The 27,030-nt window shown below is 36.7% G+C and overlaps 1 protein-coding gene across 1 annotated transcript in view; it reads right to left on the bottom strand.

Annotated features, from left to right (window-relative positions):
- The window catches only part of ADAM22 (ADAM metallopeptidase domain 22), a 238,956-nt gene that overhangs the window by 11,696 nt on the left and 200,230 nt on the right, over positions 1 to 27,030 (bottom strand). The window contains 9 exon segments of the mRNA XM_036863312.1: positions 2,514 to 2,600; positions 7,180 to 7,228; positions 7,231 to 7,245; positions 7,591 to 7,691; positions 10,017 to 10,211; positions 16,721 to 16,738; positions 20,537 to 20,627; positions 23,024 to 23,138; positions 26,750 to 26,918. Of these exon segments, the coding sequence (XP_036719207.1) occupies positions 2,514 to 2,600; positions 7,180 to 7,228; positions 7,231 to 7,245; positions 7,591 to 7,691; positions 10,017 to 10,211; positions 16,721 to 16,738; positions 20,537 to 20,627; positions 23,024 to 23,138; positions 26,750 to 26,918 (840 nt within the window).

Below are 27,030 nucleotides of genomic sequence, written 5' to 3'. Positions count from 1 at the left end.
GGAAACCTTCTAAGAGCTTGTAAAGCACAGTCACCAACAGAACTGCCCCCAGGATCTAGCTGTGAGAAGATAATGCTCTCACTCTGACCTCACCTGCTCCTTTGTGATGATCTGAATATATACTGACAACAATTTGAGCAAACGCTGTCATATGAGAACTGGGTAAGGGAGCCCAAGTGAGGCACTCTGATCGCTCAAAATCTTTTGGCATTTGCTTTGCTCTTCATAGTGATATGGATACAATTTTTTTTTTTTTAATGCTGGGCAGTATTTCGGACCAGTTTTCTGCAAAGTCCCCATTGCACTTTGATAAGGATGCCACAAACCCCACACCACGTGGGTGATTAATAAAGTGACCTTTGCCCTCACTGGTGGTTCTGGCAGGAGAGGTAACCCTGAATGACCTGGCGGCAGATGACGCAGACCCGAGCTTAACCATAGGGCTGGCAGAGCATTAGCCACGGTGTGGATGCTCTGTGCCTCCTACATGAGGCTTGGTGTGGACAGACAGTGGATGAAATTCACTCTGTTGTGCTAGAATCATTGCGTTGCAAGCCCTGGGATACCTCAATTATTCACCACTTCCACAAAAATTCTATGTTGATTTCCAAGTCCTACAGGCATCACCTTTATTAACCCCAAAAGGACAGTTAACTTGTAACCCTCCTCTGAATTATATCTAGCCTTTAAACATAAATGTGGATTTTTAATAAGGAATTCTTCTTATGACTATCCACTGTAGGACCGACATCTCATATTACAAGAGGAGATAAAGGAACCCTCTACAATTGCCCTTGCAGCTTTGCGCGTGCACCTGGGGGAGCTGAAGCATTTCCCCATCCAAATTACATTTAGTCATGCAGCTTCTGGGCAGACCTGGGGGCTGGTTTTAAGAAATGTGAACTCTTCTCTGGGAGCCACATAAACTACTCAGCTTACCCAGGGAGGTGAATCAACTCTTCCGGAGTACCATTTCACAAATTACTGCTGCAAAATGCTAAGTCCATTTAGGTATATAAGCCCTACCCCATAAGGGACCAAAGTCATTGTGTTTTGGTTCCATGGCTAATACAAATTATAATCTGCCCACAAGCCTGAGGAAAAGAGAAAAGAGAAATAGGACTGCAGGTGAGCCAAGATTCCAAATAACATTCAAAATCATCTTACCTGTCTTCCTGACGCTGGCCATCTTGGGAGCTACAGGTGAGGGTGGGATGTTTGAATGTGAGTGTATGTATATGAGGTTCAGTGGAAAGTGGTATTAGCAGAGGGACAGGGCAGGAGGGAAAGATGGGGTATAAAAGCAGGAGATATTTTTGTGAGCAGGCAGGGGTTATGCTTCCCTTGGGTTATATGCAAATGTATGGATCAAATTAAAATGCAGGTAGGTCTAATCATTTTCTCAAACTATACATGTCTAAACTAAATGGTACACTGGAAGAGCAAGTCCACCTTATATGGGTGCTGAGAGTTAAAAACACATACATATTTTGATATCTGATAAATGCTGACCCAAGTCATAGTAATAAGTAATCTGAAAGCTTATTATTGAAGTTATGTTCAGAAGAGGTAGTAATTGAGTCTATATTGCTTTACATTAGTTGTCCACAAAGTAGTCAGATATAAAGTCGATGTTTACATCTAGGAAGTCAGTTTGATATTATAAAGAGTGAAAAAAATGCCATTAAGAGCCTTGGAAATTCTCTCTGACCTCTAATGTTACATGAGCTGCAGTGAACTGAGTAAATTTGCTAGTTTCTAAAATGTAGGAGTATTCTGTCTGCTCTTTTGTGAATCAAGATCGTGTTTCTGATCTGTTTCCTGTTCTATCTGAAGGGTAAGACAACGACATTCTTATTGGAATAAAAAATTCCTTTTGATGCTTTTTGAGAATCTGTAAAACCCTTTTCCAGCATAGCCTTCTCTGATAGCAAATGGTTGTACTGAACAAATAAAGCCTAAACTCATTCCACACACTCTCGTGTGGTCAATATTATCTCAACAATTTTCAAGTTCCATCAAATCAGTGTTTTTACTCAAAGTAAAATTCCACCACATTTCATTTGGTTTCTTTTCATGTTTTTCCTTGAGTTTTTGTATGCACTATGCACTCTTCAGGCAGTAGGTAGGAAAAATGCATTATGAAACCGCTAGATTCTAGAAATTAAATTGTTCAGGTTAATAGTGCTTCTTTATTAGTGGAAAGTATGTTTCATGCCCATAGAACACTACATAGCATAGCATGAAGAGAAAGCTACTAAAAAGCTCAAGATGGGGATAGGGACATGCACTAAATGGCAACCCTTTCAAATGGCTTCATTTGAAACATTCAGAAAAGAACTAGACTTGCTCACGAAGCCAAAAACAGAGATCAAAAGGCAGCAAATAAACAAGGACCCTTTCCACCTATGGGAACTTGTATTGGGAGATACAAGATAGAGAGCCAGTCACACTACAGTATTTGAATGTGCTGGGAGAGTTTGAAAAGGATATAAAATTAATTTATAAAATACCTAAAGTATGGTCCTTCAGTGTTTTTATTCACATCTTCTACCCACTTAGCTACATTATAGTCTCTTTTGAACCATGGGTTTAAATACCTGCAGAAAGCAATGGAAGGAACAAAGAAAGCAGAACAAGATAGAAAATCTGAAAATACACAGCACAAGCTTAGCAAGGATGTTCTTCACCCTCCAAACACTAATGACTATGGCAAATAAACCAGGATGGATGCTGGGTGATTATGAGGCAGTCTGTACGATGACATGGCAATAAACTCAGCTACAACAAGGCTCAAGGCATTCTAGAATGCATTCAACCTTTCAGGGAAAGCCTTTCCAGTGGTTTCCCAAAGGGGATCAGAAGCTCTCTTTCAGAGATCTGCCAGCAGTCCCATTCACCCACCTCCAAAGTGGCTTTTTCCAGGCCACCACTCATTTGGCTTCTTGGTTTTCAAATGATAATGGGCCTTTTTGAGAATATTCAGATGGCTGCAATTCCAACCTGGTGTTTGGGAATATAACACCCCAAGAACAATTAAAAGGGGCCACGTTCTCTTTCCAATAGGAAAGGAAAGATTTTACACGGCCTCTGTCTCACTCCTGAGAGCAGATCCCAAGCTGGAGTCAACGAGAAAGGTGATCCAGCTGGCTCTATAAGGGGCAGAAAGGGACCCACTCTTCTGATCCTGGAGCCCCAGCGCACAGTAAGTGTGGTCCCAAGAGGCCTCCATGTTCTTGAAGGTGGGTTTAGTAACTTAGGTGCAGCTGCAATGTCCCTTCCTCCCCTCTGTGCACTCCACACTCGTGTTTCCAGTAGGAAATGGCCCTCACAGGTTGCCTTCCAAGTGTCTGATCACTAAGGAGTGACTGCCAGAGGATAACAACAACCTTAGTTAACATTTCCCTGATGGATCTGGCCAAAGTCTCCATCAGAATTACTGCATAAAGAAAAATGTTAAAGGCAGTAAAATTATGAGTGCAAGGGTTTTTGTTTTTTTTTTGTTTTTTTTCAGTTTCTTTTTGAGTTTTACCCTGGGAGCCAAGCAAAATCACATTCTCTTAGAATATGCCCTTGTCAAATAAATACAGTTTCAACAAATTCAGTCATGGAAGAATTTGGAGGTTTTACTGAGTTTTCTCATTTAAAAGGTAACTTCTAGAGATGCTACAGACAATAAAGATTCAAGTTCCATAAAACTTTTAAAGTTACTTGGAAACAAACCAGGGAAAATGATAAAAAACACTGTTTTTTTGTGGTTAAGGTCTGCTTCTTTCCTCCATATTTAGTTTTAGTTAGTAGATACATTTAAATCAAGATACATTTCCACAGTTAAACAAACAAAATTAGATTATTTTTCCGTAGTGCTTTTCCTCAACTTGTTAGCTATAACCAATGTACGTCACAAAATAACATCACGAGTCCCCTCCTGAGAGAAGGGCTTGATTGTTTTTCATGCTTACACGACCATTTTTGCTAAGACAGTGTCCCCTGACTTGAGAACAACTCGCACTTCTTTTTGCCTTTAGCCACAATCATTGCCAACTTGTGCTTTTGACAGAGATAGCCAATTAAAACTTGCATAAAGATTTCCACTGAGACTCTGAACAAAAAGAAAAAAGTCAAAAAGCAAGTGCAGCCACACATAAAGGCTAGTGAATGCTCTGGCCTGGGGAAAACCATAGAAAAAGCCCATGCAGCTGTTACCGGGTAAAACACAGCCACACAGCAAACTGAGTCACCCACAGGCAGTCGGTCACTTCCAGGAGAAGACATGTGTTCCTTTCACTGTCAATCTCAGAAGCTCCAAGGGACAGCCATGGATGTTCCAGGAAACCTACAGCCACATGGCCTGACTTGCACATGGTGGACCTTTCTCTCTGTGTCCAGGAACATCTCAAGAAAGCTGTGATCACTTCACTAGAGGTCACTGAAGAGAGCTCTCAATTGTAGTTCCCTCTGGGGATGTGCCCATGAAAGTGTCTTCACAGTGGGCCTCCTAACATCTCTAGGTAGTGCTGACTACTGGAGTGATGGGATTTCATCAAACTGTGATACATCTGCCTACGTGGCTTGACTTGGCTTGTAGCGCAACATGCAAAAAAAAAAAAAAAAAAAAAAATGCGTTCGACAGGAGAGGAGAGCTCTCTGTGTTCTCCAGGATGGAAAGGCAGAGGAAAATTAGCTGGTGCTGGCTGGACCAGGACCACCTCCGAGCAGACGCTGGGGGTCAGTCACAGATCAAATGACCCTGTTCTCAGCCAAGGAAGGGACTTGGAGGCAGATTAAGTGGCAGCCCAAAATGAAGGGGCAGGTGGAGACTGACCTGTGATCCAGACTCCCTGTCTGGGGGCTGTCAGAGCCCCCTGGGTTTATGCCTTGGGATGGGACTGTCTGGGCGAGGGAGTGCCCAGGCTCAGGTGCTTGGGGCTCCCTCCTGTAAAAACACAATATATAATACAAAGTCTAAGCCAAAAACTTTCTTTACATCATGTACAACAGTGAGGAAGATGCAAAACTTTGAGTGGGAAAACAGTACAATAAACAAGGACATTTTATAGCGGAGTATGCATTTGTGAGGCATGGTTTCGTTCATGTCCCGATGTTTCATCATCCTTTGGGATGATGAGATACTAAAGGGAATGTTGAAATAATGGACCCGATAAAACCTCATTATCTAAAAAAAAATTTTAAAAGAGATGTTTGTCCGTGGTCATTCTGCTCCTCTTATAATTACACAAGTGATACTGCTATATCAGAAGCACGTGGGATCATTTAACAAATACGGAAAGTATTTTAAAAACCCGTCGACATAATTCTTGATAGGCTGTGTATTAGGATTTCTTTTAAGAAAAACAAAATAAAACATAGTGTGCGAACAATAAGGTATGTGAGAATGTGAGAACAGTAGTCAGCTTCACGGACTTGGCTCCATTTAGGTCACATGAGTCATGTAACCAAATCTGAAAGTCTGAAAAATCGGAGAGAGTCCTGAACACTTCTTCTTCATAAAGATGACTTCATTATAATGTCTTATTAAATGTAATAATTATCTCACAGGCAAGATCTCTCAAGGGCTATCTATGGTATCATAATATTTGTTACATGATACGTAATTTTTTAAAAAAAATAAGTGATTATGCTAGAAAATGTTGCTAAACACCAAGTGTTCCTTGGGTCCTAAACTCATAGCTTTAATACAATATTGGATATTTGGTTGTTGTTCACTTAAGAGTTTTCAAAGCAACAGTACGAAATACTGTTAGAACACTAAACAGTACAAAAAGGAAGTTCTGAAGAACATTCTGCAGTTTTAACCTGTACTCTTGTGAGCAACTGAGATAAGCTAAGAAGCTCTTACCAGGTGACCTCATGCAAAACAAATCAAACAACATTCCAAGAAGAGTTTATCCACAATGAGCCCTAAAGCATTCAAGCGCTTTGGGGATGTATAAGATAAACTCTAACAGATTAGTTATTTGTGATGGAGTTCTATGATGCCAGTCTGGACCATGCAGTGGTATCACTGGAACCTATCTATTGTTTCTAAGGTAAAGTATCCTCTAGTAAACTTTGACAAGCCACTTACAAGACAATACCATCAGCAGGAAGCTCCAAATTTCAGGGCAATGTTATTGTCCTGGACTGAAAAAGGCAGGGTATATGATGGAAAAGCTAACATGAGTTTCTGACAAGCGGTTAACAAATATCTGCTATTCAGATTTTTTTAAGTATTAAGGCATGAAGAAGCAATAGAGATGCAGGGAATCATCACTAGCACTGCAGTGAGAAATAAGTAAAAAAAAAAAAAAAATTTTTTTTAAGTGGGTGCAAAGAGTACAGTTAATTAAAACCAGGTGGCAAGGTCCAGAAGGAAACTAAGGATGTGTTTTATTCCATGATGGGAGATAAAGGTTTCAGGAAGCTTGGATTTGCTTGAACTTTCTTAAGTGGAGAAACAAACAAAAAAAGTGTATGGTGTTTACTTCATTATAAATGACTTTAAATGTAACGGCTGACCCTATCCCCACTTTAAAAAAATAAAAAAAAAAAAAGTGTGGCTATCATTTAAAATGGATAGTGTTGCATTTAGTGACAATGATTCCGTTAAAGAGCAAGTTTAGGTAAATGTCCTTTTTAAATGTCCTCAGAAGGAAAATTTAAAAGGGAACCATATTCCAGTAGTCTGAGAGAATGCTTAGATGGCAGCCATGAAGCCCTTGGAGCGGTGGGTTCACACTGTGAGCAGTTCTCATGCTCCAGTACAGTGGGAATTTTCCCCTGATGCTTCTAGGTTGTGTGAATACTGGGAAGAGGGAGGGTGACCCCTCTAAATGGCTGGACCCCCCGGGTGATGAGAAGAAAGGAATGTTATCAAAATTCCCTTCAAACGGAACTGAAACACCACAATGGCAGGTTACTGGAGGACAAAGCCTGCAGCGAGGGTGAGACCCCCCCACTATCAAGGAGTATTGGTTTGGGCGCAGTTGCGCAGATGCCTATGTAAAAGAGAAAAGCCATGGTTAATTTTAAAAACGGCAAAAAAAAAAAAAGAATTAAAAAGACAAAACCAAGACCAAGAGGCATGGTTTACAGTTCTTTGATGATCTGGTTAATTAACTTTTCACACTAATTGCACAGGACCTTGGAGTGTCTTTTTCCATTAGAGTTCAGACTTACTCAGTTGAATTAGACCGAGGTCTAAATCTTTTGCCTCTGATTTTCTTCTGTTGCCTCCCAGGTTACCTGAAAAAGATGGTTTATGGCTAGATTTGAATATAAATAAAACAATCGCTGTGTGTTTAATTACGGTATTTCAAGTGGGTGCAGTTCACAACCAGCACCAGCCCAGAACATGGGGCTTTAGAGCATTGTGCAGCCTTCTCAATGTGTCCAGTGAGCTGGTGCTACCAAATCCCATCATTTCCCATCCAAGAAAAGAGAACTGGATTCTCTCATAATAAATGCCCTCCTCTCTGTTGGGAGAAGAGCTTAAGACCTAACAAAAAAGAACAAGTCTTTACAACCAGGAACCACAAAATATAGACTTTAGGTTATGTGGACACATGGGTTCAGAATGCTGCCCTATACCTTGCCAAGAGTTACTGCGAGGTCGCCCATTTTCACAGATGTCTGAAATATGTTTTGTGTCTGGAATCCTTTCACTCCAAGAATGAGAGAGTCCATTTGACCTGAAATTGAAAATGTATATATATTGTTCAAAAATATAATCAAATGAATGTTTTGAAATCAGTAAGCAACATTTCTAAGCATTATTGTGCATTAAAATAAATCAAGAAAGAAAAAATCTGAAATGAAAGAATGAAGAGAACATGAAAGTCTTCATGAAGAAGGCAGAATTACACAACATTCAATTTAAGAAAAGCCAAATACAATGGAACCCCATTACAAGAGTTTGTAATTGAAAAGTATCAGGATGCAATGCAAGCCAATTACATTCCCAAGAACCATATACAGCAAATTCACTACATATTTCGGTTACGTAACCCACGCAACAGAGTTATAATGGGGTCCCACCATAGATGTTTCTTAATTGTAAAGCAATGGCTTCCATTCAAATATTATGAGAACATGGACTTCCAAGAGATTTCATTAAGATTTGCTCAATTGAACCTGGTTAACCTTTATCAAAGTAATATTTAGGTTTTCTTAAACAACAAAATTATTTTCTGAGAATTGGCATTTTTCTCCACAAATATGTTCCCCCCAAACATGACACTGTTGGTTAACTGTCCAATAACTGAAATGAGTCAGATGTTTATCATGGAGGTGTCTCTCACAAAGTCCATGTACCGTTAAGACCTTCTACTCTTTGTGTCCTGCCATCTTTAAATGAATTGTCTACAAGAAGCAAAATTTACACACCTACCTTGTACCACATAAGAAAAGCATTTTGACAAACTACATATACTTAGGAGGAGTCACATAATTTGGTACAATATGTAACTGTTTAAAAGTCAAAACCCATTGAGATTTTGCTAAAATCTGGCAATGATTCAAATCGATACTTTAAGCTCTTCTTGAAGTACTTTAGAAAATAGCGCTGTACTTTAAATCTTTTCCACATATCATACCAGTTAATTGCTAACAATGTCTATTTTAAAAGGAACTTTCTACTGATGAATGAAAATAGATGGAACTCAGCACAATTATTACATAATTCCCTAGATTTTTCAACACCATTTGCTAAGTATAGAATGACTCCTATTTTGTACAAAAGAACAACAGAAATTCTGCTGGAATTCATTGATTTCTATGCTTCTTTACCATATTATTTAATTTAAAATTAAATATTTGACCAAGAAAATAATTATATACTGAGAGAATTTAAGTAAACCTTATTCTCTTAGCCAAAAACTCCCCAATAAATTAAAAGAATAAAATGTTTAAACATCCTACTATAGAACTGTACTCCTTATGCAGAAACTAATCATTTTACTTTCGCTTTAAGCTATGTTATTTGAGTAAAAACATCCTTCATGCTGAGGACAGTTCCACAGAGAGTTCCCAGATCTCACTAATTCCTTCTATTCTTTTTCCTGATATTTATAAAGAGTGAGATCCACTGCAGAATTTTTGCAGAGTATTTACTCTATTTAGAACTCCAGAAGAGATCATGTTTCTTCTCAATAAACTAGCAATTTCCCTTTCAGTCTACAAAGTAACTACTGTGCCCAAAGTTATGCAGGGGGCTATCAAATCTTTTTTTCTATACATTACACCCCTACCAACAAGTTTAAAGAAACTCTTCCACAGGAATATTTTAGCTTTTTTCAATGTGAATGTAGGTCTCATTTCCTAAAACATTCCAACTATTTATTTCTTCTGTCAGCTTATTTTATTAAGCAGTTATAAAGCATGCAGAATTTTAAATGATCTTATACACCTTAAGATCCTGGAGCAAGAATACAGCATCCAAGTTTAAGACATATAAATAATATATTAACCCCATTTGGACTGTTATAAAACTCAGGCAAACATTAAATATGCTTAAATTAATTTGGCAACCAAGCTCTAAGTTATAAAGTCTAGAATTAGTCATTCCAGGAATGAAAGGCAAAATCATAATATTCAAATATATGATTCACAGAGAAGCAATCTTTTTTTTTCACACCAAGCTTAGCTTTGATAAATATAAAATTAAGAAAATATTCAATGCAGCATTATATTACCAATTTATTTTAACAACTGCTTTTATTGAAGCGTGACAGTAACCTTTTTCTTTGACTACCAAGCATGACATAAAGCTCACCATTTAAAATACGATAAAATACTATGTGTAGTTTCTTAGGCAGTATAAGAGCAAGATTGAAAAACCCTGGGGTTTCTATATAGATTTAGGGTTGTTATTTGCTTAGTTTTGTTTTGTTTGTATTTCTGGCCTGATTTGTTAAACCAGTGGTTCTGAGCATATGGCATTTTGAAGTAGAGTAATCAAAGAACAAAGGATACTATTTTTTTTTAACATTCAAGAAAGAAGGAAGAAGTAATCAAACCTGCTGCAAAATAATGAAATGTTCTGACTAATGGAATAATGTGTGATGGAACAGGTAGAAATCTGAAAATGCGACAGAAAAGCAGACCTCTTCTTAGAACTAGATGCTGAGTTTGTGCTCACTCCAGGAGGAATGTCGCTATAAAAAGAGTCGCCATCTCCAGGCTCTTTTACATAATCTCCCTGGGGTAACTGTCTAAGGCATAATAAACATTTCAGAGTCAGAAAACAAGACACACACATGAGCACAGACATATACAAATAGTATTTTAGGAAAAAAGAGGTAGGGATAATGAGCTCCATGAATCAAGTCTATAACAACATGTAAGATTATTAATAAATGTGACAAGTTAAAGTCATTCTAACTGTAGAGGTCAGAAATGCAATCACTGAAGTCTTTACAGTCTGGATGAACAAACCCTTGCTTCAGGGGAAATATAGGAAAAGATGAGGTTTTTCACTGTAACTTCATTACACTTAGAGATGTGAACTGCTGTTTTGTCTTAAAAAAAAAAAAAAAAAAAAAGACACACAAAAAAACCTGGTGCTGAAGGAGACATGTTGAGACAGACAGTCCTTGCCCAGATAAAGCATCGTTTTTTTCACTGTGGTGAGTAAACTATTCGTAATTTCTAAATATTATATAATGTAACCTTGATTTGGTCTTAAAAGAACTGATTGATTTCTAAACTATGTTCTATAATTTAATCCAAATAAATTTTTATTCGAGTTCTTTGTTCAATTTGGAGCCTCACTGTTCATTTAACAGAAATATAATTGAAAGAGATTCAAAGGGCAATCAAAAATGTAATTCTATAACTGCACACTAGAATGTGTAAAGGAAGATAATTTAGCAAAAGGAAGAAAGGGTTGAAAAAATAACGGAATTCTTGTTGAGACTAGAGGAAGATATTTATAGGTGGCTGGTATGTGACCTCCATTCTTCATCTCCAACAAGGGAAAATCTACATAGTCTGCACTATTACTGTCCCCACTCACTCTGAGTTTGAATTAACTAAGATTGGAACAGATTTTTATTACTTCTCCTAAGGGAACAGGGTAGAAAACTTTAGATAGGACTGCCCGGTCAACCCTCCTACCTTGGTAGCTAATCTGATCCTTTGCCAGTGCATGGCCCCCAGACAAACAACTGCACCTCAAACTTGATTTGGTTCCATTCAGCACTAAAGTTGGAGGTGGTACAAACTAGTGTTGGACTGAGAATTTTAAACAGAGCTGTACTTAACTAGGTCTTCAACAAAGGCCCACATTTGCTAACGCCTCTTCCTATTTATTTTTCCCTTAGTTACCACACTAGTCATGGTTACTTGCTGATGCTAAATTCAATCCCTAAAATGTTTCGGCTGTTTCCTTGCTTATGCCAACTACCACATTGTTTTAAATGTTTAAAATGCTTGGTCATTCATTCTTTCGAATGACTGAATGTGCTCTCTTATACTCTTTCAATCCTATATATTCACACATCTCTACAAATAAAATTGTTCAACTGATATAAAGCACCTATATTAATTTGTGTGATTAAATCTACTCCTCCCCTTTAAAGAAATCAAATTTCTCATTAGACTTGTATGTAAGATTGGTTTTACCTATAATTCTTTGATACATATTCCTTCAAAATATTTTTAACCCTTTAAGTGACTTCAGCTCATAACTGTAGTCTTTCTTTTTCCCAGTGTATTATGAAACATTAATTTTATGGGAAAAACAATGCAATTTCCCCATATTTATAGTGTTAATAACACAGGACAAATGATATATCTGCTTATGCAAGAGATCTTTAAATCTCTGGAATCATATTTTGTCTTGCCTCCTGTCAGTAAAATACTCTATCAATCCTTTGAAAAATGCTCTCAATAAAATCAAAATTCTGTAAGTTGCCTCAGGTAGGAAAATTCCCTTTTGTATCATATTAATATTTATAAAAGAATGCCAAAGAACATCCTATCAACATTACATATCCAATAATAATCCTTATGGCTAACAAGTCATTTCTGTCACTATTACCTTTAATGATAATCTTTATAAACTGATGAGATGTGCCTCACTAAATTCAAATTAAATAAAGACAAGTTCTGACTACACTTGATCTTGCCCATTAATCTATCCCCCAGACTACCCTCTCTTTACATGGTTCTGACATTCGGGCACTTACCAAGGGCTCACTTAGCTGAGACTGCGGGATTAAACGAACTGCCTCTCACAATGGATGGTGGTTTTTTTTTTTTTGTTCATTTGTTTGTTTGTTTGTTTTAACTAAGCACATTTTACCAGTCCTTCAATGTAATTTCTCTGCAGTCCATGGTCATCTTTTACACTGTGTACAAACATCCTAAATGCTAAACATATCATAAACTATGGGCTTCAGTCAAAGGGTTGAAAGGAAAGTTTAAGTTCAATGAACTCTGGGGGTATAGCCTTGCTTTTATCATCCCAGGCAGATTAGATTCCTATCTATCTCTACTGTGAAGTCTCCAAAATAAAGAAACTACCCTGCATTCTCCTTAAAATTCCATAAGGAATGCATGTAACTTTCTTCGCACAATAAATGCATTAAAATGTTAATAACAGATGAGGAACTTTGTTAAAGATCTTTTAAGAATAATACTTAACATCCTTCACTGTCCAGAAATTTATTCTTTTTTCAATATCCAATTACATATTATTACAAACCTATTTCTTCTTGATTAACCTTTAGTGAAGATAGAGAGTATCAGGTCCCCATGATCAATAAAATACCATTTCATCATTTATTATAAAAGATCATAAATGACCAACTAAGTAATAGCTTTAAATTTGTTAAAATTGAATTTATTTTTCTAGTCTTTATAGTTTTCTTCCTAAATTTTGCTAGTTTCATAGAATTTTGGAATTAGGTGGCCTGACCAATGCTAAGTTTTATAATGGAAAAATTACCTCATATTTCCAATATCACATGCAAATATTTTAGACATATGTATGAATTTTTTTAATAAATAATGACCAAAAGAAAATAAAAGCTTATTTAACTAAATTCTTTTTCCTCAAGAAGGATTCCTGTTATGAGGGAAGTCTGATGTTTCCTTAAAGAGTCCACTGAACCATAATATTCAACTTAATAATCCTTACACATACTCAAAATGAGATTACAATGAAAAAAATTAAGTCTTAACCTTAATGCTGAAGGAGCCATTTCTCTAAAGCTTTGTAGGTGTCTGGGCTGTCTGCTATTGGAATTGTTACTTTTCTGTTTGAAGAAATATTGTGTAATGCGTACTAAGTCACACTGACAGATGCATGAGTATCACTGAAATAAGAATAAAAATAATATTAAAAAAAAACTAAGAAAGGCTTGAAAAAAAAAGGAAGGAGGTTCACAAGCAGAAAGTAAAGTGGCTAAAACAGGTGAGAGAGAGAAAAGAAATGGGGAAGGGGGTTTCTGCTTAAGGTATGGATCAGGAAGACATGATCTAAGTATTTATTCTAATTCACATTATGTATGTTCAATGATGTATGTTCATTTCAGACAAAGGAAGAGAACATTGAGGAATATGGATGCTTTATAAATCCAAGTTTAATGAATGTTTTCTTATCCTATTGCTATTTGCAAACCTGCCTGAAAACCAAAATTCAAATTTCTAATTCTTGTTACAAAGTACACAGCTGCTAAGTCCTAAAGCAATTATGGTAAAATAGAAACAACAGCACCAACTGAAAAAAATTATAGAGGTCTTCGTTCCTGGAGATTTTAAAGAAAATAATCAATAGCCATCCTTCCAACTATATGACATCTAAGAATTCTCCATGGCTCCTCAGTCCCATGGTCCTACCCTTCACAAGATGACACTGGCAAATTTAAAGTGATACCGTTCATGTATGGCGTTCTGTCTCCCAGAATGGGACTTCTATTTTTTATTAGGCAGTTAGTAAACAAAAAGAAAAAAAAAAATGGGTTTCCTTCTCATCTTTTTGCCAGACATGAAATTAAACCTATCACACATTCCTTCAATATAAAGAAAACCTTGAGGACACGTTCTCTGGTGGGAAAATTTACCAGGTTATCAGGTTTCTTCACAGAATTACTTGCCTGACGTTTCCAGTAATTTGAAAGTTACGTTCAATTTGGCATTTCTGAGCCACTGTATCATCAATAAGAATCTGAGAAGTGGCTACATACTTAATATGCATTCAGTGTCAAAGCAAACCCACATGTTCACCAACGCTTTCATACCAGCAAGTGCAGGCCTTACTCATGTCAGGAATGCTGCTTTCCTCTTTGAGGACAGCCATACCTACCTACCTCTTTCATTTGAGGATGAGAGAAATGCAAAGTCTTCAGAGACCACACATTAATAACTTTCCTTACTAGAACGCTTCACAGATTACAAAGAACTTTTGTCCGTTTTTAGAGTTGAGGAAAGTTTAAGTGGTTTCCCAAGACCACATACTAGCAAGTGGATTTCTGATTCCTTTTCAACTGGTCCTCCCACCCTGGAACCTCAGAGGAAAACTTAATTTAACTCAAAATTCAAAATTCTTATTTCTACTCCCTAGCACCCTTTGGAATTGGGCACATACTTACTGGAATATCTTCAGATATTTTCACAAGATTGAAAATTTCCTGATGCATGCTTTGGTCCATTGGCCTTACCACCTTCTCTATAACCACTAACATATATTCTAAAAAAGGACAATCCTTCAGAAGATATTTATACACTCACAACTTCCTGATCTAAAGTCCCTTCCTCGCTGTTTCTCCATTTTAAGAATTATTATACGACCCTAAGATTCATTAGCTATGGACAAGGGCAAAAACAAATAAAGGTTGTGCCGAAACATAGCAAAACATAAAAAAATTATATCTGCTGAAATGTGACAACTCTCAAAATATGCACTAGACTCCAAAAGAGTAGCCAGACTGATGAAATGGTGACACAGTAATACCAGGAGGCACGAAATTACATCAGGCACGAAAAAGAGATTTCTAGCATAAAATTTTTCTTAACTGTACCTACGCATACATTTAGTTAGAATAGGAAATTGGTGCACAGGTTTACATATTTATCATTTTTTGTAGCGTAGGCAATCACTTTATTCTGGAGAATATCCCTGGTGAGAACACATCTTAGAGCACCATAACAGCTTTGCTTATGTTACATATTTGTGACACTGTGCTTTCCTTTGTATATAGTCAGCAATATGAAATTACATTATAGCCTTAATTCCTATGGAAATGGAGCTAAATCGTCAGTTTTTGATCTTGGTATTCTAATTTTATTTTTCACTGAAGAAAGCCACCAAACTTACATTTCTGATATGGTTGATCAACTTCTACCCAACAGAAAGCATAAATAGCTCCAGCTCTTCTCCAGTGTTTTTGGACACAAGAGTTTAAAACAGGTCACAAAGAAGTCTAGTTTCTTGTGTGTTTTTTTAATTTAATTAATTTTCTTTCAATTTTACTTTCTCCACTAATGGTAGAAGTCAGTTACTCCAGGGCAAGGTCAGTATTTTCTAATATCTATGGCTAACTGATCAGGATCTCAATGGGTACCCTGTAGGTACCTCTTACGGATAAAACCTTACAGGGATTTTAAATTACAACACAGAAGGAAATAGAACAAGTTTAAAATTCTAGTTTCTGAAAAAAAATTAAAGCTGTGGCTGGGTCCTGAAAAAGTGTCACCACATTTATTATGTCTTATTCCTAATGTGCCTCAGACATTTAATGGAACAGTTGGAAAAGGTAAGTAAGTTAGGAACCTGCATAGGTATCCTGAGTACAAAACTAGTACTATATGGTATGGTCTAGATTATCAATTTCCAGGATATTTTAATTTTTTATATCAATAGCTAATAGTATTCATAATTTTTTAAATGTGAAAAGTGAAGGATGTACCCCAATATGGGCTAATTTAGATTTAGAAAAAATGGGCAAGTCTTACAGGACTACATGAATGCTTTGTATCTCTTTTTACACTGCTGGTTAAACATAGATTTTAAGGTTATGATGAATGGAGTGCCTGACTTTAGGGGCTTTTTTATTAAAAAAAAAAAAAGTGCACTAGGCAATCAGAGATTCTAGCTATGCAAATTATTTCTTTCACTACCTGTGCAATTACCTAATCCATACAAAAAAATATTTTCTTATGCAGCGATAAAACAGATTCTTCAAATGCCAAGACATTCTCCTGACCACAGCACTGTGCCCGTATAAATTTTATCATTTATGAATGAAAGTTACTAATATAACAACAGTAACAAAAAATAAGTTCCCTCAGAAAGTGTTAGGTAATAAGAGTGTTATAAACATGAACAAAAGCCAATCAACCAACGTAAACAAAGGTGACACCTTAACATAAAGGAATTTTGTTTTAGGTAGAAAAAAAAAATCAACTCCAAATATATATTACTATGAAAGTAACACAAATAAGAACTCTTAATTATAGTATTGTTGGATGACAGAACCATTAAAACTAAATAATGACAGATCTATTTTAAATTAATACATTCCACAGCAACATTACTAAAATTATCATTTCAAGGTCATGAAAAATCAAGATTAGTTTATGACCACTACAGCATAAAAACTTGTGCTTGTTCAAAAGTGAACTTGATTTACAACTGTATGTATGAATTCCAAAGATGCTAACAGGATTTAAACCTTTCAGTTTTCAGTTCTATGTTCAGATTATTCTCATCACATACCTCTGTTCTCGATAGTTTCTTTTTATGGACAAGAAGAGAGAGAGAGAGAGAGAGAGAATTAGTTACCTACAAAAGTCCATTAAGAGAGACCAGTAAACATAAGAGCTTTAGCATTCGTTGAAAGGTCTCCACTAGAATTTCTAAATGCAGAATTAAAATGGGGAATAAAAACACAGTCTCCCTCTCTCACACACACACATACACACACACACACAAATTTCACTTCATCTTTCAAGGAAGTGACACCAAAGGGTTAGTGACAATATCTTCAAGTAACCATTGTTTAAAAGCATGAAGCTTCAGTTATTAAAAAGTAATTGTTTCCTCAATGTCAATTGTATATTAAACATTTAGTAATGTCCTAAAGTCAACCCTATTTCAAATACAGGTTTTCAGACATGTACATTGATTTAAATAAGGAAATTAGTCAAGTTACTTATATATATTAGCTATGTTTTCATACAAATAAAAATTATAATCATTCTTTTTCGAATACATACCCCAAATTAAGCTCTTCCTAAGAATTTCAAATAGGAAAACATAACTGGACACAAGAACATTTTGTGTATGATAAATTAGTTATCATAACAGCTAAACAGGTAACTAATTTATCATACACAAGAATAATAATAGAATTCACAGCAGTTATGGACCTCCCAAGTCATCACTACTTATTCACTGAAGCTTCACTGAAAGCTACATTGGAAACACTTTGTTCAAAGTCTCTGTTTTTTATTTGGCCATCTCCTAAAATAAAATTGCATTAGTTTCGGAATAAACCATTCTGAAACAAAAATGTATTCTAGAGAGTGTGGTAGTGAGGTGCCAATGATTTTTAACTTTTAAATCAAAAAAGTCCATTTAAAACTTTCTATCATGACCTAATTAGGTGTTAATATTTCGAAGATGTGTGGGAAGGTCAAGCAACTGAACAGTAGGCTCCTTCCTCCAAGATCAAGGCTAAGGTTTCCACATGGATTTCATTTGTAGCATTCACCTGCCAATCTATTCCATGCACTATCTCATTTAATAATGAGTTCATGAGAGTAATAGTGCCAATTTGATACTTAACATTTTTCATTCCTGAAACCATAAGATAGAAGAGAAAAATAAGCCAAAATGTTTCCATTCAACATGTTTTACTTTTTATTCTCTCAATCTGATTACCTGAGCGGTCCACCAGTTCCAAATGAGTATTCCTCATTTCCTATTCCTGCCATTCCCCCAAGTCTTGGAGAAGGGGTAGAAAGTTTAATTGGAAGGATTAATGAAAAAATGAGTTCTCAGGTCCTAAATTCATTTTGGAATTTGAAATAGAATATGTGAAACAGCATATTCATGAATTTAATTCCTGTATTAAAATTTCTACATCCTTATTCTATTTTTACACATATTCTGAATAAATTTAGTAACATTAAAACTTTCATCAGTCAGGTTCAAATTATTTACGAAGAGAATACTGTGGTATGAACAAGATTTGTCTTTTTCCTTAATAATCTGCAAAGTACATACATTCAGAAATGAAAAAAGTGAAACCACTTAAATTTCATAAAACTAAGAAATGATATACAGAAAGAAGTACTTTTCATTCTAATTATTAAAACAAACAGACACAGGTAATTTCATTAGCAGTAGGAGTAGATTTTAGGTTTCATATTTCTGAAAGGGTAATGTTTTCCAAAATTGTAAACATGAAATATCAATTTGCATCAGTAGGTGGCAGAAAATCACACACCACAGAACTAACAATTTTGCTTTCCCTCTCACATGACCAAATGAAACCCCTGAACTACTTCAAAACAGCAAGGTTGTGATGGCAATTACTACATAAGTCTTGCATCAGGGAAGTCAAGGAAATAGTGTGACTCCAAGATGGGTCTAATTCACCTGAGGTGTGAGAAGAGCTCAAACAATATATATACAGAAAAGCCTTTCTTTCAGACATGTAATTTTATACTCCAAATGCTATGCTGAAATCAGCCTGTGCAAATGTAAGTATGCAATGTGCCTAACGAACTGCACATTAAAAAGGCACATAGGTACTAAGTATCTATGAGCTGGTACAGAGCTAGGTACCCATTTAATTAGGGCAAAGCATTACCACTATGCTGTGCTCTCCTTCGCTATGCTATGCCACGTTAACTACATTACGCTAAACTTTACCCTGCTGTCTGTGCTATTCGTTAATACAACCTTGCACAAATGTCTTTCTGCATTTTAATACTTCTAACATACAAAGTTTATCCTGGCAGTCAACTAATTGCCCTCTCCTTTCAGCCAAAGAAACTTTCTGGGTTTTGATCTCACAACAAGCAAGAGCCATAAACACTTTTAAGGAGGTTTCTTTTAATTCAGTTGGCTTAAAACCATGTCAGGGAATAATAATAATAACAACAACAGCAACAAATGATTATATAATGCCTAGTCTATTGAAAGGTTTGGGGTAATTTTAAAGTCTAAAAAAGTCTAATTCCCAAGTCTTTTAGTAAGCCAAATTTGATTTATGAATTAAAAAAAAAAAAAACTATAAAATGGGCTAATACGCAGAAAGTCTAGCAAAATTTGCTGGACTTCTTTCCACAAGGAGAAACACCCTAAGCCTGGGGACCTGATACAACATTTCAGAGATCAGTAGGACTATGATTTTAACTTGAAATATTTAAAAAACTTAAGGTTCATCACATTTAAGTTTTACTTTATTAAACATAAATAAGTTAGTGGAATACTAAGGAAATTTTTCACATCATAAGACTGAAGTACTTAAAAAGGGAAATGAACATATTAAGTATACAAATAAGTTTGGATGTGTGAAGTCATTTACTTAGCTAAATGCCTAGCTAAGGGGAATCCAATATTCAAAAGTTATAAAACGTGTAACTTTTTCAAGTTTATAAATAGAACCAAAAAATTGTAAGCTGAACTTTGAAGCTTAAGAGTTAGGTTTCTAATGGTACAGATGAACCGGTTTGCAGGGCATAAGTTGAGACACAGATGTAGAGAACAAACATATGGACACCAAGGGGGGAAAACCGCGGTGGGGTGGGGGTGGTGGTTTGCTGAATTGGGCGATTGGGATTGACATGTATACACTGATGTGTATAAAATTGATGACTGATTAAAAACAAAAAAACAAAAAAACACAAGCAGGGATAATCAGAAACAATTCATTAAAATAAAGCAAATTACTAAAAAAAAAAAAAAAAAGAATTAGGTTTCTAAAAGTTGTAACTTATAGTTGAATTTCAATTTTAACAAATTACATCTCTGAAGCGTTTTTTCTTCACACAAAAACACCCACATATGTAACAAATAACAATGCCTCCTTCATACTGGTTGTGGAGAGGAGAGGTTTTGCTCTTTGCAGGATGCATGGCCACAGTGAAAGCACTCAGGAGCAGATCCTGCTGTTGTTCTTGTTGATAGGACCTTTGTTATTAAAGCGCTATGCTCTCTAATTCACTATCTTGCCTAGATTTGGGGGAATGGGTTTAAGTCAAGAGAACCTGCATCACTAAAGAGCAAACCAACACTGCCTTTGTATGAGACACGATTTAGACTGATTTTACTTCATGCAATGGTTTTAAGAAGTACTCAGTATTTTTAGAATAGAAGGGAGTTATCTCAAAATCTAAAAAATGATAAATTATTATTACCTCTAATCATGCCAAGAATAATCATTGATTGAATATTGAGTCAGACTTATTTTCACTGAAGGTATATTTATCCAATGATACAAAACTTTCTAGATGTTTCATTCGTTTGGATAAATATTTTAAAGTATAGTTTGACAGTAACATACTGAGCCATTTCACTTACTTATAGCCCCATGCAGTTATTCCTAATATGAGGGCCAGCACTAAAATGGTGCCAGCAATTATGCCTATTATAATATTGGTACCAGCAACACCTGGGGGGAAAAAAGAAACAATGAAGATCAGTGTATATAATTGAAATTTTGATATAAAATTCTTTCAGGAACTTTATTCTCCAGATCTGTAATCATCACACTAATAGCATTATTTGTTTTAAAAAGTGGGTATTTTTTTCTTTATACAGTTTTAATTTTAGAGAACTTTTTTTTTCAAATTTTATTTATTTATTCAGATATAATTGACACATAACATTATATTACTTTCAGGTGTATGACAATGATCTGATATTCATATATACCTTGAAATTGAAAGTAGGTATTTTTCAAGGGAAGAAAAATCGACCATAACTTAGCAATCCATATCAATTGTTTTTTTAAAATAGTTAGTTCTGTATGTTCCCTGTTAATTCTTGTCCAAGTGCATTTTGCACAGTTTTATTTTCCATGTATTTTTCTGGAAACTATAATGAGGTCATTGAACTAAAAGAAAGAAGGGTAAAGATAAAGGGAAGAAAGGAGGGGTGATACTACTGTATCACCATATAGCATAGCATCCTCTGGGGAGGAATATTTAGAAATCCATGTTCTTTTTGACCCTGACCTCTTTCTCAGAAATTCTAGAAATGTTATTGTTCCTATCACTCCATTTTGACAACCAGTGTAAGGTCCTTATTTTGTGTGATATTTTGTCTACGTAAATATAAGCTTCTAAAGGGGGAAAACATGCCTACAGATGAACAGAATCAGTGCTCAGGTGGTGTAGATGATAGAAGACTGTAGTTCCCAGTCTTGACAGTAATGGCTGTGGCATCCTAGAGAAGGAAAAACCAAAGGTAAGATAGAGTCTGGTGAGCTGGAGGTTGGTGCTGGTGAGGTGTGAGAGCGAGGCTACACCAGACTGACAGGAGGCCAGGGCAGGGCTGGAGCTCAGGACTGGGCAATGGCACTGTTGTGCCTGGCAGCATCCACTGTCAGGCAGGCTGCGTTGCAATCCTTAAGGGATGACAGCAGTGACAGCGGCCCAGTGAGTCAAAGGCCTGGACAACAAGTGCAAGTGAGAGCCCAAGAGCAGAAAAGGTCTGGCTCTGATACCAGGAGACCGGTTTTGCTGATAATGACTTATACCCCATGTTAAATTGCAGGGCTCTCACCCAGAGCAGCTCAGCTATCTCCTTGTCTGCTGCACTCCTGAGGAGTCCTTCTGGACATCAAAGGTCAGTAATCATGGGTGACTGGAGCAGATTCCAATTCCCCATGACAGAAATGGCAGCCTCTCTATCTGGGAGCCCTCAGTAGTCACGGGGGATAGCATGGCTTGGGCATCTAGGAGACTGGCCAACTCCACTCTGCCCAGGTCTTCTGTGGGATGGGTGGGTACAGATGCACCCCGGGACATTGGGATTTTCCTACTCTAAGACCTAGCCTGTCTGTCTACCCTTCCTTTCCTTCCAGGGATTTAACAGGGATCAATAAACCTGAATGCTAGTCCTGATTACTTCTAAGCAATGGTATGACTTTTGACGAGTTACTTAAATCCACGGACGTGAATAGCTTCATCACTGTATTAACTGCTGGAACCACACTACTATTGCTAAGACTGAGGATGCCAAAACCCTAATCATTCTGTGAGTTTCATTATTAAAGTCACATTGGCTAAGATGTTTAACCTGTATGGATGATTAGAATGAAAATAATCATTTTCTCATTCTTTGGAGGTGAATGGACGTCAGGATTTCAGCATTATTTTATGCAGAAGAATACTCAATAACGAAATGATAAAAATAGTTTAAAAGGGGACATTCATCTCCAAGGTATCTATCTGCATTTAATTTCTACTTCTCCATTTGGGCCACTCTAGCTTTTAGAACTGCACCCGTTGTTTTGTTATCCACGTCGAACCCCTTCCAGGCACCTTGGCCAAGGTTACTACTTCTAGAATTACCTACAGTTCAGGCTACAGAACTGGAGTTGAATACAGATGAGGTTCTTTAAGAAAGAATATTAAAGTCAACAAAATATTTTAAAATCAATTCCAATTTTTCCTCATTTATTCAGTCCCAATATATAAACATATAAAATATATAAAATATAAAATCAGACACTTAAGAATTTTGACTACTTTCTTCATTTAAAAGAAATGGTAGGGTTTGTTGTCAGTGCCAAAGGAGTACAATACTTGGAAAATCTCCGTCTGATATAGGATAAGATCCAGCTAAATCAGTAGACTAAGTTATATTCCATATTTCATAACAAGTTAATGGAAACAATCAGTTTCATAATGTGGGCCCCAAGCATATATTGTAATTCATTATTGTGTGGATTTAACTTATATTTGAGTTATATAAAAATAATCGAAATGAAACTTTCAGAAGGGCAGTTTTCTCCTTCCTTGTGCATAAAGACAACATAATGGGACCAAATTAAATACCTACCATTGCCAGACAGAGTAATGCCAGCCTTTGCATCATCATTGTAAGGGAAGTAAGTGCTGCAGTCCTCACCTACCCAGTGTCTGTTACACACACACTTCAGCTCATTACTGCAAACCTGAAATCCAAAATCAATCTAGAGTCAATGCCAAGTCTCTGGTGCAGAGGCATGAAAAATAAACATTAATTTCTAATTATTATATGCCTAGAATTTGATGGGACTGAAAATTTATTGGTACTTTCTTCCTACTACTACTTTATATCTTACTCAAGTACTTAAAAAAATATTTTCTAGAGATCAACAGCTGACCCAGAGGGAACAGTGAATTTTAACAGAGGACTGAATTTATACGTCTAAAACAAAAATCAATGAAATGATTGGTTTGAATTTCATTAACTCAAATTTTATGAGGGAGATTTAAAAAACTAAGCAGAATTATAATCATTTGCCAATTATCCAATACAAAGCTTTCTTTCTTCTTCTTCTTCTTTTTTTTAATAAATTTATTTATTTTTGGCTGCGTTGGGTCTTCGTTGCTGCGTGTGGGCTTTCTCTAGTTGCGGCGAGCGGGGGCTGCTCCTTGTTGTGGTGTGCGGGCTTCTCATTGCGGTGGCTTCTCTTGTTGTGGAGCACAGGCTCTAGGCGCATGAGCTTCAGTAGTTGCAGCGTGTGGGCTCAGCAGTTGTGGTGCATGGGCTTAGTTGCTCCACGGCATGTGGGATTTTCCCGGACCAGGGCTTGAACCTGTGTCCCCTGCACCAGCAGGCATATTCTTAACCACTGCACCACCAGGGAAGTCCCTAAAGTTTTCTTTCTTCTAAAGAAAGGATCTTTATACCAAAATTTTATTCATCTTTTAGGAAGCAGATGAGATAAAGAGAAATCTGACAAAGAAGAGGGGAGGCCTGAGGCTTTGCAGTGGTCTGAGAAGAAAGCTTCACAAAACCGTAACCTGGGCACCTCAACCCAAGCTTCAGAGATTAGCTACCTCAGGGTCATGGAAACTGAGAATTCCCTCAAACAGAGCCTAGGAAAAAAATTCACATAAAATGGCACCAAATTTTTAAAAATTATCAGACAATAATGTCTTCATGGGGGCTTCCCTGGTGGCGCAGTGGTTGAGAATCTGCCTGCCAATGCAGGGGACACGGGTTCGAGCCCTGGTCTGGGAAGATCCCACATGCCACGGAGCAACTAGGCCCGTGAGCCACAATTACTGAGCCTGCGCGTCTGGAGCCTGTGCTCCGCAACAAGAGAGGCCGCGATAATGAGAGGCCCCACGCACCGCGATGAAGAGTGGCCCCCGCTTGCCGCAACTGGAGAAAGCCCTCGCACAGAAACAAAGACCCAACACAGCCATAAATGAATAAAATAAATAAATAAAAGTGTTTAAAAAAAAATAATGTCTTCATTTACATATCCAGGAAACAGAATCTATACCTAAGATCCTATGATTCAAAGCAACTTTGAAAGGAGTGGGAAGTAGGAGAGAATTCAGTTAGAGTTAAGATCAGAGAAGTGCTTCAGGAGACAGATTTTGACTGGATAGGTTTGTCTTTTGTCTGCTTGAATTTGCCAGAAGACAACATACATGCAGATCTAAATGTAACTATAAAATATGATTAACAAAGTGCAGATTTCAAATTAATTCAGATTAGCAAATTTCTGCAGATTAACAAACATGCAGGAAGAAAAAAAAAGGCCTGGGTTTGAGACCCCACTTCACCACTATCTTTTCTCTTTTTTTTTTAATTTATTTATTTATGGCTGTGTTGGGTCTTCATTTCTGTGCGAGGGCTTTCTCTAGTTGTGGCAAGTGGGGGCCACTCTTCATCGCGGTGCGCGGGCCTCTCACTATCGCGGCCTCTCTTGTTGCGGAGCACAGGCTCCAGACGCGCAGGCTCAGTAGTTGTGGCTCACGGGCCCAGTTGCTCTGCGGCATGTGGGATCTTCCCAGACCAGGGCTCGAACCCGTGTCCCCTGCATTGGCAGGCAGATTCTCAACCACTGCGCCACCAGGGAAGCCCCTCACCACTATCTTTTCAACAGACCATAACCAGGTCAACTGGTTTCTCCAAGTATGTTTCCATATCATACAACAGCACCAGTGACACAGTGACAAGAACAGTGATACCGATGTACGATGATCATAATAAACCCAGTCATAGCCAACATTATTGAACACTCACTATGTCACAAGGATTGTTTTAAGTATTACGTATAAGTTACAGGTGTTAATTCATTGATTCTTCACAACAATCCTGTAAACTAGGCAATATTATTATTCACATTTTACAGAGGAAGAAAGTGAGTCACAGAGAGGCTAAGTAGTTTGCCCAATCTCACCCAGTTAGTAAGGAGTAGAGCTGGGATTCAAACTCAGACTGATTCCAAGCCCATACTCTTAACCTACATGATGTACACTATATAGAGAATATCTGCTGTATTTCTCATTTTAATTTCTGTCACGTATACAGAGTTATATTAAAAATACATAGAATATAACCTTTATAATAATTATACATAATTATTAAAAATTATTGGATGCTATTTGCCACCTGATTTACTTGTAACTATCACTCATTTGCTCATTCCTTAAACAAATAGTTAATTAACACAACTGTGTTTCACACTCAGGACTTCTAGATGAATAAGATATAGTTATTCATTAGCATAATGATCAAGAAAGAATTCCATTATTATTTTCTCCCATCGCCCCAAAAAGCATCTCTCCCTAGCATCCTCTTAATTATTAAGGAAAAAGGAAAGAAGACTTAGCAGATCCCTTTATAGGAGCAGAACTACTTACTATACGCCTTCTCTACCCTCCTGTGCCATCAGAATCCCTATCCTTTGGCAAAAAGTAACAATTACTAATACCTCTCTAAGGAAATTCTTGGCATATCCCTTAGGGATATACATGGAATGACCAGGATTGAAGGCTTACAATTCCAGGACAGGGGTCCTTTACCTCAACTGGATAGTATAACCAGTTTAAGCAAAGAATCCAGAAGGAGAATAAAAAGAAAATCAAAGCATATGCCAAAAGAAAAAGAACCAAGAAGTTTTTGTTAGTGTACGAATTCCTAACTGAAAATGTCAAAACTGGAATCACTAATAGAGCATGTTTATTTAACCTATAAACTTACTTATATAGGACCTACATTATCAGATATATGACTTAAAGTATAGAATTTGGTCTTTTAAATACCACCATTCTTTCCATTTATTTCTGAGAAACATTTCCTTCATTATTCTGCTTCTATTTCTAGAAGTTATCCTCAGCTTGTACCTACTGTTGTGGCCAAGGTAGTTATTTATGGTCTGTTCTAACCGGTCAGTGCCTGGATCATACCAGTTGTTAAATATTGTGGCCATTGCCCCTGCTTTGCACTCCCTTTTTTATCCCATTATAGTTTGTTAAAATTTGTCTCCTAAGTCACTTGTAGAAAACTAGCATTATATTAAAGATCAATTTAACCTAATAGGAGAGGAAGATGGAAGAATTTGGTTAGGAACATTAAATTTTTTCTTATTCCCAGGCTTTCACAGATTACACGGCAGAAATATTCAAATGACTATGACCCCACGACAGTTTACATACCAGCTAGAGAAACATGGACAAGCATGTTTTCGATTATTACAGAAATAAGCAGTTTAGGGTCTTGTCTGTTTCTGTGATATAAAAGGACTGAATAGTTCCCCATGGTGAGGTACTGAATACTTACTCCATTTCCTGAACAAACAGTGCCTTCTTTAGTGCTTAAACAAGTACTAAAGTTGAAGGAAGCCACAGGAAGACACCTGTGTTCTAAGCACATCATTTGGGGACCACAAGGTGTCCCATCTTCCACATAGCCAAGGTCTACATCTTCATCAAGCTTAACATGCCCACCACTAAAAATAAATTGAGAGCAAAAAGAAAATGGGATTCCGTGAATTCACATTCATCTTGAGAACATGCTTAAAAACTTAAAAGTAGGCAATATCACTTTCTCTATTTTCTCTT

This window comes from Balaenoptera musculus, chromosome 9 (genome assembly GCF_009873245.2).
Source record: "Balaenoptera musculus isolate JJ_BM4_2016_0621 chromosome 9, mBalMus1.pri.v3, whole genome shotgun sequence".
In the NCBI taxonomy this organism is placed as follows: Eukaryota; Metazoa; Chordata; class Mammalia; order Artiodactyla; family Balaenopteridae; genus Balaenoptera; species Balaenoptera musculus.
Note: the sequence above shows the minus strand (reverse complement) of the source record. Positions and strands in the feature narration are given on the sequence as shown.